Raw genomic sequence first — 13,292 nt, 5'->3', positions numbered from 1 at the left:
GTCGTGCATGATGTCATAAATTTTGAGATGATGTTTTATGAACGGCACTCTTATCAAATCAGTGGCCACGCAATCTCTTTATCCTGATGCCCCTCCAAAGCTCCTCAGCTACCCCGCAGTGCAGCAGCATCACTGATGTTTTGGGTTTCCAAATCCCTTCTTTGGTACATGAAATCCATATCATTGCGCTGACTTATTATGCAACCAAAGAGTTTTGTATTATTATACAAGTAGATTTATTATGGATGTCATGCAAAAAATTTGTTCCACATTTGAACAGAGGAAGACATTTTACTTTGCTTGTCAGCACTGAAGCTATTAGCTGGATTGATGAAATGACCTCTTGGGTCACAGACCAACCCAGCTGCCAGAAAAGAAATGTTGCCATTGTAGGTTTTTGCAAATCATCTGCCCATTATTATATAGTGGATACATTGTAACTTAAGGTTCCAACGACACAGCTTAAGATGTGGTTATGTTTAGGCACAAAAACCACTTGGTTATGGTTTGGAAATACCTGGTTTTAGGAGCACAATACCTGCTGGAAAAGCAGCAGTGTCTGTGTAAAAAAAGAACCACTTTTGTGGCACCATCCCTGCTGAAAAAACAGCAATGAGACACCAAAAAAAAACAGCCACATTTGGGGGCTAAAAAGCTGCTGGAAACACAGCAACAGGTTGCTAAAAAAATCAACATTGGGAGGCTAAAAAGAACCACTGGTTGCTAAAAAAAACACGCACGTTTGGAGGCTAAAAAGCTGCTGAAAAAGGACCATGTGTTGCAAAAAAAACACCCAGGTTTGGAGGCTAAAAAGCTGCTAGAAATACAGAAACAGGTCGCTAAAAAACACCCACATTTGGGAGCTAAAAAGCTGCTGGAAACACAGCAACAGATCGCTAAAAATCACCAACATTGGAAGGCTAAAAAGAACCACTGGTTGCTAAAAAAACACGCACGTTTGGAGGCTAAAAAGCTGCTAGAAATACAGGTTGCTAAAAAAACACGCACGTTTGGAGGCTAAAAAGCTGCTAGAAATACAGCAACAGGTCGCTAAAAATCACCAACATTGAGAGGCTAAAAAGAACCACTGGTTGCTAAAAAAAAACACACACGTTTGGAGGCTTAAAAGCTGCTGAAAAAGGACCATGCGTTGCTAAAAAAAACACCCAGGTTTGGAGGCTAAAAAGCTGCTAGAAATACAGAAACAGGTTGCTAAAAATCACCAACATTAAGAGGCTAAAAAGAACCATTGGTTGCTAAAAAAAACACACGGTTGGAGGCTAAAAAGCTGCTGAAAAAGACCATGTGTTGCTAAAAAAACACCCAGGTTTGGAGGCTAAAAAGCTGCTAGAAATACAGAAACAGGTCGCTAAAAAACACCCACATTTGAGAGCTAAAAAGCCGCTAGAAATACAGCAACAGGTCGCTAAAAATCACCAACATTGAGAGGCTAAAAAGAACCACTGGTTGCTAAAAAAACACCCAGGTTTGGAGGCTAAAAAGCTGCTGAAAAAGACCATGTGTTGCTAAAAAAACACCCAGGTTTGGAGGCTAAAAAGCTGCTAGAAATACAGAAACAGGTCGCTTAAAAAATTCCAACACTGGGAGGCTAAAAAGCTGCCCAAAAAATTCCCAGCAGGTTTTGTTGTTTGTTAGTCTTGAACAACGGTCTACAGCTTAGCAGGTGTAGGCATATTGCTTAGTTGAATTGCCATCCACCATCCCTTCCACCTCCCAATGACAAACTCAGCTCATATAGTACATCACTTAAGAAACATTGATGTGGTACGAAAAACGTGCAAATGTACCTTGGTTTGCAGAAATGTACAATGCCATGACCTGTGGATTTAATTACAAAATGCCATGACAAATTTTGTATCCTACATAAATTCTTAAGTATCTTTACTTTTTGTGGAATTTTCGAAATTATGAAACAGCTGTTGTCTTTTAACACAAATGTGACAAATCCAAATTTCAAATTCTTGCAGATTAATTACTTAAAAACACACATCACACAGAAATCTTGTTGCATTCATTCAAAACAAAACTCTTGAGCAAGGTTTACATATTCTTGCATTTTTTTATTGAGATGTCTGGAAACACTTGTGACCAGGATTCCATCCATACATGAATAATGCAGTCCAACCCATTACAACAAGCCCAGGCTTTAATAACTGCATATGTACATATGATAAACACTGTAGTGTCCTAACTGTTAGTTAATGCTCAATAACTTTACATCTAGTTTGCATTTCATTGTTTCAGTGATAAGAATAATGTCAGAATAAATATTACCCAATACATACACTTTAAAAAACTCAATCCAATTCAATAAAACAATCCATAATGACTTCCTGTATATAAAATAAATGTCATCAAACAAAACAATATAGTTCCTTTAATTTACACGCTCATTTCAATGATCATAAAAAATGTCTCAATACATGATTGTCAATCTTTGCATAGAAGTAAAATTCTCTCTGAGAACGACTTGACTTTTCTCCGCAGCTCTTTATTTAAATTTTATTATTAAGTGATATGTACAAGCTCATCTATCAAAGAGCTTTATAGAAAGACAGCATCTATATGGATGCATGTCTGTAAAGGTGCAAAGGTACTTCCTTGACTCCTCGGCTGTCATTGGTGGGACATCATTCTGACAAACTCTGCAGCAGAGAAGAAGAGTTTCATTAGTTTACAGTGGAGTCAGAAATTCATTTGTATGATTTCATCTGCTCTGTTGTTGATGTTTGTGTCACTGCAGCTGAAAGACACTTCGTACCTTCAAAGTCTACCGTGCCATCTCCGTTGTCGTCTGCTTCTTTCACTATGGCATCTATCTCCCTCCGGCTCATGTGCTCCCCCATCAGCTTGGTCATGGCCGACCGCAGCTCCTCTGTCGTGATCTCTCCGTCTCCGTCCATGTCGAACTAACCAGGGAAACAAGGGAAGAAGAAAAGGTCAGTGTTCGTCTTCAAATCTGGCTTTGAATTTGCTGCAGTTTGGAAAGTTTAAGGAAAATCTCTCACCTCTTTGAAGGCATCTTTGAGCTCCTTCACACCGATCATCCCTGCTGTTTCTGCCAGAAGCTTCGGGGCCATCAGCTCTACAAAGTCCTCAAAGTCCACTCTGCCACCAACTGAAGGTAAAACCAAAACACAAGATCCAGTGGGCTCTTCTGTTTCATTGAGTCTGTAGAATTTCAATTTCTACTGCCAAAGAACTATTTTTAAAATACATTGTTGCTGTGTAGGGACTCACGGTTCATGTTGATGTTCTGGCTCAGCTCGATCAGCTCCATCTCTGTGGGCATGTAGCCCATCGTCCTCATCAGATTCCCCAGGTCCTTGCAGCTGATCAGCCCATCCTTGTCTTTATCAAACTCATTGAATGCATCACGCAGCTCTGCAGAGGTGTAGAGTGAAACAGTCAGCTCAATAGCAAGTTGACAAGACAGTGTATAAAATGTAGAAGGTAGAAAAGGTTGTGTAGATTAATCTGCATTTACTGATGAAAACATAAGATTATGTGAGAATTTACCATCAATCTCATCATCAGCCAGTTCTCTAGACTGCACAGACAAGAGAAAAACAACCACAGAATTACCAAAATGGATGTTTCATTTATTTTCATACTTCAATAAAGAATATAGAACTAAACAGCACTGTGACAGAGATTAAACCGTGGATTAAAGTGTAGATTATGCCCGTATTGGCAGGTCTATCATCCCTGACACGCAACAGTAAAGAGCAGGCACAGATTCTCCCTCTCCCTCCCACTTATCGTTTTATCCTATCACCTTGGTTACAATCCAATCGACCTTTCACGGCAGTTTGCAAACATCAACACAAACCCATCAAAAAATCAGGAAAAACAGCTGCTGTACTTACGATATTTTTCCCTCCTCGCAGAAAAATGCACGCTGCCCCAAAACTCATTTCTGCAAGAGGAAAAAAACAGAATTAAATGTTATGAATTATTTCTGAGACCTGATGCAATGCTGGCTGGTGTTTGACAGAGTCAGAAAGTTAGGATTAAGACAGACTGAGTAGAGTGTGTTCCCTCTGAGGGGTTGAACATGATGTCTTGTGTCTGAAGTCTGAGTGTTTTGTGTCTCTTAATTTTCTGACACTGTGAAAATACTTCTCAAAATGGAAAAATGAACCTTTCTTACATTACAACAAAAAAACGACCTACCCAATTAGATAAAACAACTAAAACTTAAAAATAATATAATTCAATATTTCAAGTGTAAGTTAAATAATAAAATGAGTGTGGGTATATTTGTGCTCACCTTCGTCTGGTGATTTCTGATCATCGGCCAAACGCATCATACACGACCTCTGATGCTGAGACTCAAGAGCTGACCCACAGTGTTAGAAGTCCTCTGTCTATCTTCTGTTTCTTCTTCTCCTCAGTTATCAATGGTGTTCACCCTCAGACAGGACAGCTCTGCTCTCTCAGTGCGTCCGCCCGGTCTGCCTGGCCTGACGGGATGCTGGGGGGTTGTATGACAGGGGGGTGTGGCTGCATCCAGGGTTGTATGCTCGCGGGGGAGGAGTCAGCTGTGTGACAGCAGCAGCAGCAGCAGCAGAGATGCTGAATGTTGACATCATAGTGGAAATGATACTGCCATCTGAGCCCAGGGCTGACAGAGGAAACAGGATACTGTCAGTTCACACGATAGAGGGTAGAGTTTCTGTTTCTTTTGTTTACTGTGAATTAATTACAGCCCACTCCAGGTTTAACACTAGAAAGTCTAGCACTCTAAGTATTTTAATTATAACAGTCATTTTGATGGTCAATCACTCTCTCAGTTAACACTGCGATTAATTGTTTTGTCAGATATTTCAAAGACATTTAAGTTATTATTGTATAAAAATAGGTAAAAGCAGCAAACGTGTAAATTTAAGGAGCTGGAGCCAGGGAATGTTTGACATTTGCTTGATAAATGATGACTAAACAATTACTGACTGTTGAAAAATGATGATAATGATTCATGTTCTGTTGATCAACTAATTGTTTTTAATTGTTTTAACACAAACAGCACAACATTTTGGAGGGAAAAATGCTCACTTTCATGTCATAATCATGATTTTAAAGAGGAAACCAACAGCTTTTCAACTTTTTCCCCACTAACATTTCCAATTAGCATATTCAGGGTGCAAACTATAGAGGAGTCAGGAGGAACTTGGCTCCTCTTAATAAGACATGAGCTCCCCTGAAAACATAAATCATGATTTGTGGAATTTTGGGGATCCTTAAAATATCGACAATGTGCTATTTTTGGCGTAAAACCGACTGACTGTTAGTAACTATCTTGTTCCCACAAGATATTAACTTGTTCCCACAAGATAAGTTACTTGTTCCTACAAGATAATTACCTTGTCAGCACAGAATAATAACTTGTTCTCACAAGCCAAACTTGTGTGCACAAGGTACTACCTTGTTCCCTCAAGAAACTTAACTTGTGTGTAAAAGATAATTACGGTAACTTGTGACTTGCTTTCACAAAATAATTGACTTGTTCCCACAAGATAATTCACTTGTTCCCACAAGTTAAATTTGTTCCCATAAGATAATAACTTGCTCCCACATGATAATTAACTTGTGCGTAAAAGATAGTTAACTTGTTTCAACAAGATAATCCCATTGTGAGCACAGGATAACACATTCTCACAAGATAAACTTGTGTGCACAAGAAACTAACTTGTTCCCTCAAGATAATTGACATGTTCCCACGAGTTAAATGACTTGTTCCCACAAGATAATTGACTTGTTCCCACAAGATAACTCATTTGTTTCCAGAAGATGATAACTTGTTCCCACAACTGACTTGTTCCTACAGGATAATTGACTTGTTCCCACAAGATAACTCATTTGTTTCTCACAAGATTATAACTTGTTCCCACAAGTTAATTGACTTGTTCCCAAAAATCAATTAACTTGTTCGCACAAGGTAAACTTGATCCCACAAGACAACTGACTCATTCTGGCAAGATACAGTAATTGACTTGTTCCCAAAAGATAATTAACTTGTTCCCACGCAGTAAACTTGTTCCCACAAGACAATTGACTGGTTCTGGCAAGATAACTGACTTGTTCCCACGCAGTAGACTTGTTCCCACAAGATAATTGACTTCTTCCCACAAAACAAGTTGAGTTAAGTTGTGTCCACAAGATTTTTAAAAAAAAAAAATCTATTACTTTCAAGATGTTAGAGGCTCCAGAGTACAGTGTTAGATGTTCTGGATGGGGACACTCAAATCAATTCTTATTCCTATGTATTGACTAACTGAATTACTATCACTGGAAATAGCATTGTTTTTCAAAGACTGAATTTTTTTTATAACATAAAACCTATATTTATGAATATAATATACTTATATATTATGATATTATGTTAAATCTGGACTAATTGTAGGTTTTATACTGTCTAGTTTGAATTCTCCAAATCAACGTATTGTTTCTGTTGAACACACACAGCAGTGACACTTTGAAGAACAGAGGCTCATTTGATCCTCTGTCTGTTGTTTTGGCCCATATTATTGTCAAAGACATGTCAGTGTAACAGATTTTGGAAGTATTAAAGAGCCACATGCCAATAATAGCTAATATCCCAGTGTGTGATAATCTGTATTGTATTGGTTACATTTGCGTAGAAAAAGCGGATTATTTCTTCTCTGAAAAACCCTGATAACAATGTCAGGGATTAAAGCCTCGGGGTCAGCATCTTCACTTCCCACAGTCTGCATTAACTGGCTGAACTGAAACACTTCAGCACCAGTTGATCGTGTGTCCTTTTTGACCTTTTCCCCTCTGCCTGTTGCCCTGTTATGTAAATTCATCAAAAAATCTGTTCACATAAGAAGCATAATCCACTGGGCGGAAGCTAGTAATGATTTTATTATCTTTTTCCCCTCCCTCGTTGCAGCGGGACAGATGAGAGGTTATGCAAAGCCGCGCCCACGGCTGTGAAAAGATGTCTGTGGAGTGGAGGGCAGAAGGAATGTGGGTGAGGAAAAAGTATGAATGAAAACTGAGAAGACGAGAAGGGAGGGCTGAGTGGTAGAATGCTAGGGTGTTATGGTTTTATTTTTGGGAATAATATAAAATATAGAGGTTTAGGGGCTGGAGGATGAATGAAAAACATGTCACAGTTTTGGATTAGTAACAGGATTAAGATGCTATTACAGCACATGAAAGTACAGCTGCTAGTAGTCAAGAGTCAGCCTTACTGAATCACAAGTCACTCTTAATGAAGCTGTGTAGTGTATCAGCGGGTGCTTCCAACTGAGAACGATAATGTAGAAATGTACAGAGGAAAAACGTTTATTTTTTTATTGTGTGTTTTGTATGTGCTCAGCTAAAAGTGCACATCACAGAGATTACACTGAGTGGATTACGAGAGCAAAGGCAGGGCCCAACGAGCCATATGTTTGATTGGGATGATGTGAGTCAGTGTGTGCAAATATACAGTGGTTTGCATCAAATCGACTTAACTGGAAGAAAACTTCAAAATCTAAAAAATACACCATAAAGTTAGTTGACACTTTCTTCTACTTTACACTTCTTCTACTGCTCAGCTTCATTTCAGAGTGAAATGTACTTTTTTTACAACAATTTCAGTGAGCCTACTTGTTACTTTTCAGGTGTGCATTTTACATATGATCATCGTATCAAATTTATTATAGATGAAATTACAGAATGAAAATATATTAAAATGACCTTGACCAGCAACAACAAATCCAAGGTACTTGTACTTTACTTGAGTATTTCCATTTTTTTACTACCTTACAATTCTACTCCACTACAAGTCAGGGGAAAATATTGCACATTTTACTCCATTACATTTATCTAGCAGCTCTAGAGGTGTAAAAGGGAAAAACGCCAGCACTCTCAAATGTCCTTTTAGTAAGTTTAATCGACCAGCTTGGATGGCAGTACCAGTACCAGTACACTACAGACGTTTCGACAGAAAGTCTTCTTCAGCTCTAGAGGTGTGGACTCGAGTCACATGACTTAGACTCTAGTCAGACTCGAGTCATAAATTTGATGACTTAACACTCAACTTGGAAAATCATAGAAGACTCGCAACTTGACTTGGACTGTAACACCAGTGACTCCTGACATCACTTGGACTTAAGCCTTTGACTTTAAAATGCGTAACACCTTCCCTCCAATCCTGAAGATTACAAAGTTATTTAAGTGCCCCACTAATCAATTTATTTCCTCAACCACCATTGACGGTATTCATTCCCAGCAAGTCGACACTTAATTCCCCAGATGAACCACTTTGTTTGAACCAATTTGACAGCATCCAATCAAGTTGCAGGGGAAAACCATGAAGGACCAACATTACATTACTGAGGTCCAGTTGGAAAAAGTTATGACAAAGATAATTTCTTAATTTCTTAAAAATAATTTATTACCGGCTAATTTTACTCAAAGGTTAAAATGGCATTACCTTTAGTGAAGAGCACATAACATGTTTAGCACTCAAAACTAAATGTTTCCGGCATGGGAATTGACATGAGTGTAACGATTTGCAACTGACTTGTGACTTGCAAAATTATGATGTGGTCCATTAAAGGACTTATGTCTCAGCAAGATTTGGACAGTCCGACTAAGTGCATAGAACAAATCAACAATTGGATGAACCACAATTTTCTTCAATTAAACAAAGACAAGACAGAGGTAATAGTTGTTGGAGCCAAGGAGGAATGATCAAAAGTCATCACTCAACTTCAGTTAGCAATGTTAAAAACCACACACCGAGCTAGAAGTCTTGATGTAGTCATGGACTCAGACCTGAATGTAAATAGTCACATTAAGACAACTACAAAGTCAGCCTACTATCACCTTGAGAACATATCAAGGATAAGAGGACCTATGTCCCAGCAGGATTTGGAAAAACTTGTCCAGGCATTTATCTGCAGTAGACTTGACTGCTGTCATGGGGTCTTTACAGGTCTCCCTAAAAAGACAGGTCTATCAGACAGCTGCAGCTGATGCAGAACACTGCTGCTCGAGTCCTCACTAAGACCAATAAAGTGGATCACGTCACTCCAGTTCCGAGGTCTTTACACTGGCTTCCTTTCTGTCAGAGAACTGACTTCAAAATATAAAGCACTGCACGGTTCATGGCCCAAATACATCTCTGACCCTCTGCTACAGTATGAACCATTCAGACCTCTCAGGTTTTCCAGGATAGGTCTGCCTTGTGTCCCTAGAGTCAAGACTAAACATGGAGAAACAGGGTTTAGTTTTTATGCACCACATATCTGAAAAAAACTCTGCACCAACTCACACTTCTTTTAAATCAACGTTGAAGACTTTTCTGTTTGCCGCTGCCTCTTATTAAATCAAATGTTTTGTTCATTTCTTACACTGCACTGTAACTTTTATTCTTGTATCTTGTATTTTTTTTATATCATTCTAAGTGTATTTTAACTTTTTATTTTCTATCCTCTAGTTCTTTAATGAACTGCTTCTAAATGTCCTTTTGGAATGTGTTTCTTTTGCATCTTGTGTTGATGTTTTTGATGTTTTCTGTAGAGCACTTTGAATTGCTTTGTTGCTGATAAACTTGAAACTGAATAAACTTGCCTTGTCTAGAATGTAATATTTCTAGTTTTACTTAATAAAAAATACTTAAAAATTGTGGAACATATCATTCTCGTTCCCTGTGGTGATGGGAGGTAGTGAGGAAGCTCAACACTTCTGTATGGTCTTGGCCATGGTGGTCTCAAGCTTCAAAACAAAATCTTGACTCGGAGTGGCCCAGTCTGTGCAGAATGTGGTCAGCTGCCTGCTGCCGGACAAGTGATGGACTGTGGGACATAGAGATATTTGCCTAGGAGGTTTCCACTCGTCAAGTTTCTCAGGCAACAGTTTATCTGCTCACCTGTGAAGTTCATCTGCAGCAGGCATCATTTGGAGTACCTTGAGACTGATGTAAGATTATAAAGTAGCTAGTAGTAGTACATTTGGCCATTGAACGAAACACCTGCAGATCAAAATAGCAAAAGTTCTATTTTTATGAGCCTAAAATGTGTCATTTGCCTGTTTTAACCAATACAGTGGTTGTAGCATGACAATGGTATTTTCATTTGATTCTTGGTGTCCAAATTATATTGGTTCATTTGTCTTTGTATGTTGTCAGGTTCAGGAGTTATCACTTCAAGATTTGGCCGCCAAACGAACCACATGGGTCATGAGTTGACCTCGGCAACAATAAAAATTCTTAATAAACACCATCAGGGTCCCAAAAACAGGTTACAGAAAGTAACAAGGTCCTGAGTACTTCTACTTTGATTTTTACCCCATTTACTCGGCCACATGGGGGCATCGTTGCAGCCTCCTTGCCTGTTTCTGGAGCGTCGAAGAAGAGCACTTCCGTTTTCCTTTCGGCTCCCGCCCCGCTCCGCCATCATGAAGTCCTGAACAAAAACGGATGAGAGTCGAGCAAAATGGGGATAACACGAACTGGAGATGAAATCCGCCGACAACACTAACGTAATGACAGCACAAAGTGGAGCACGGAGCGGACCCGTGGAAATTAATGAATCAGTTTCCCATTGAAAACGTCCCAGGCCGCTCCTGGCGTTACGTTATTTAGTTAGCAGTGTTGCTAACAGCAGCTAGAGCTAGCCTCTGATTTTCTTTGGGAGACAGCTCAGCTACTATAGCTGCTAGTTTAGCTGGCAGGCGTCAGTCAGCTAGCTGTCACTTTAATTGACTGGCACCTCACTCATGTCAAGTGGTGCAGACGTGCTAGCTGTCCAATTGACTGGGAGCATCAGGATGGAGAGGGGTTTGAGTAAAAGCGTCGACAGGCAGAATGTGGTTTGTTCGTGTTGAATAGACACCAGTGCCGAGGAAAGGGGAGTGAGACCAATATTTTCCAGCCAGGCCGGTTAGCTAGCCCCCGAGCTAGCTACAGTGGATCCCAAAAGCCACGGTAAGACATGTTATAAATCATTCAGCATGCTAAAGCAGCAGAATGCGCCTCTCCACCTCTGTTTGCAGGGGAGAGGGCAGCTAGCATAATTAACCACCTCATTTTCAGCTCCTGGAGACGTTGACATTGACATGGAGGCTTGTTGTTGGCCTGCAGCCTGAACACCCAGCCAGCCTTGAGTTGTTGTTGTCTACTGTTGAATACATGTCATGTATTTCTTTGGTGAGCCAGAGCAAAGATAGCCTAATTGACCAGCCAAGTGCAAGAGCCATGTAGCTTGCTCAGCTGAGATGCACACCGTATATGACACTGATGGCAAGCTCCCATCGAGGTAATTACTCTTCTGTCTCACCAGCCAAGGACAATATGCATTTTGTTTTCCAGAATATGCCCAGGGCACTCCCAGGGTGTAAAATTGTATGTAGGTTAGAGAGGTGATCTTGAATGAAACCACACAATTCATGCTTTTGTTGCCTCTCCCTGTGTGTGTGTGTGTGTGTGTGTGTGTGTGTGTGTGTGTGTGTGTGTGTGTGTGAGGACTGTGGCATGGATGGGTTCTTAAAAAATAGATTGAGAGCTTGCTGTAGGGTTGGTTGCAAGACTGAAAGAACTTCTCATTTTCAAAGGGAACCACATGCTTCCTCTTTGACAGTGGCAAAATGGTCTTGAAAGAGACGTTTCATCTGATGCATGCTCATTTGAAGTGTGTGGAAATACTGAAACGAAGGCCCAGTTTTTCATTCACTGAACACTTAAAAAATATGGAGCATGTGTTACATCTCCACATTAACTCCTTGACAGGATCCTAATGTCCCATGATGGACCCCGTGCCAGGCTGTTAACTTGACAGACAGTGCTCACACAGTCCATGCTCTGCATGCACTACAGCAACACTTACACAATGAATCATAAATATATATGTATTTTAGGAATAGACTGAGTTATATATCTGTCTCCTCTATTACATAAACACTGAACCAGTGTGTTTATTTTCTCTTTTCTGTAGCTGCTCTCCAAAATAGTGTTTATTTGGGTTTCAGAAGGCTGTGGCTGTGAGTAAAATTATGTGGCTTCATGCAGACTTTCACAGTGCAGTAATTTGATAATGCCTAATTATTTTAATCCAGTTATACATATGCACTTACATATGAGTCCAATTATTAAATATGACTGCTGTGTTAGGGTGTTAAGTGTCATATTGCCTGATTTTATTGGGCATAAGACAAAACTGATCCTAACAGTGACCAGTTCAGTCTTTAGTAGCCCAATCTGATTTATGATAGCTACATGTTAATGACAGAAATTTGGCCCTTGGTGTTTCTATTTCTTTTTCTATCCTATTGTGAACGCCACTCCTTTGTCTTTACTTACATAATTGGTCACAAAACCTTTTCAGAGAGATATCAAACTCTAAGGTGGCACTTACACAGAGGTATAATTTGATAGGCAAATCATGGGCCTGCTGAACTGGTTGGCAGTTTACTTTTATCTTGTGAAGTTTGGTCTACTGCTCTCGGCTTCAGTTCAGAGAGATGTCTTTATGTACTAGAGTTGGACTGATGTGTCTGCCAGACTGACGCTGTAAAATGTCCTGCTCGGTATGAACGTTGGTCACAGTTGTTTTGGTGTTGTTTAAAAAAAAAAAGAAAATTGAGGGATCGTGATCAAGATTGTTGTTATGTGTAAAACAATCAGCAGATATATTTTCATCTGATTTTTAAAACTCCCCAACATCAGCATCAGCCACAGAAATCCAGCAGACTATACTGTACTGAATATTCATTTACTGCTGTGATCTTTTCACAACAATGATCTCAACTTTAGTTATATATATGTCTGATATTTGGGTGGAAAAATGTATTTTTAGCATCAACATTGCAGTTAAGCAATGTGCATTAGCTCAACATCTTATTGCTTGGTAGAAAATTAAAACAAGGTTTGCTTTTTCATCACTAATCTTAAAGGTATGCTATGCAGCATTTTTCAAAAGAAATAAAAACAATGTATAGACTCGAAATATTCCTTTCTCAATCATCACTTATGACCCACTAGAAGTGTGTGGCGGTGTATTTTTTCTGTAGAGACTCTGCCCTCTGCCTTTATTTTTATTATTGTCTGTGTTCTGGATGTTTATGGGTGTGTACCCCCACATCACTCAGGTGAGGTCGGAGCTTTATTAAAAGGTAGCGAGCAGGTGCCAGACCGTAAGCAGCAGGCATCCATGAAACAGAGCACCAAAAAAAACGCACATATAGCGAGGCAAAATGCCAAACAAAAATGAACCTGGGGTTGGCTTTTACTTTCACTGTTGCTAGTGAGCGTGTTTACA

The 13,292-nt window shown here is 39.5% G+C and overlaps 2 protein-coding genes across 5 annotated transcripts in view; one reads left to right on the top strand and one right to left on the bottom strand.

Moving 5' to 3' along the window:
• Positions 1-2,074: 2,074 nt before the first annotated feature.
• Positions 2,075-4,480, bottom strand: cabp5a (calcium binding protein 5a). The gene is made up of 7 exons (XM_050060866.1): positions 4,295-4,480; positions 3,891-3,940; positions 3,541-3,571; positions 3,262-3,405; positions 3,030-3,139; positions 2,783-2,930; positions 2,075-2,666 (listed from the first exon to the last, which is right to left on the bottom strand). Exons 1-7 carry the CDS (start codon positions 4,332-4,334, stop codon positions 2,638-2,640), a joined length of 552 nt encoding a protein of 183 aa, XP_049916823.1. The 5' UTR covers positions 4,335-4,480; the 3' UTR covers positions 2,075-2,637.
• Positions 4,481-10,416: 5,936 nt separating this feature from the next.
• Positions 10,417-13,292, top strand: part of taok2b (TAO kinase 2b) — a 39,727-nt gene continuing 36,851 nt past the window's right edge. For all 4 annotated transcript variants that reach the window (XM_050059693.1, XM_050059692.1, XM_050059691.1 and 1 more), the window contains exon 1: positions 10,417-10,963. The gene's annotated coding sequence lies outside the window, so the exon portion shown is untranslated. The remainder of the gene's footprint in view (positions 10,964-13,292) is intronic.

The sequence above is a fragment of the Epinephelus moara genome, chromosome 13 (assembly GCF_006386435.1).
Source record: "Epinephelus moara isolate mb chromosome 13, YSFRI_EMoa_1.0, whole genome shotgun sequence".
Taxonomy (NCBI): domain Eukaryota; kingdom Metazoa; phylum Chordata; class Actinopteri; order Perciformes; family Serranidae; genus Epinephelus; species Epinephelus moara.
Note: the sequence above shows the minus strand (reverse complement) of the source record. Positions and strands in the feature narration are given on the sequence as shown.

Excerpts from the sequence above, each read along its gene's own strand:
- cabp5a (XM_050060866.1), bottom strand. The coding sequence starts at position 4,334 with ATGATGCGTTTGGCCGATGATCAGAAATCACCAGACGAAG. Across the intron at positions 3,406-3,540 it reads GGCTGATGATGAGATTGATG|AGCTGCGTGATGCATTCAAT; the intron begins GTAAATTCTCAC and ends ACACCTCTGCAG. Across the intron at positions 3,140-3,261 it reads CCAGAACATCAACATGAACC|TTGGTGGCAGAGTGGACTTT; the intron begins GTGAGTCCCTAC and ends TTTTACCTTCAG.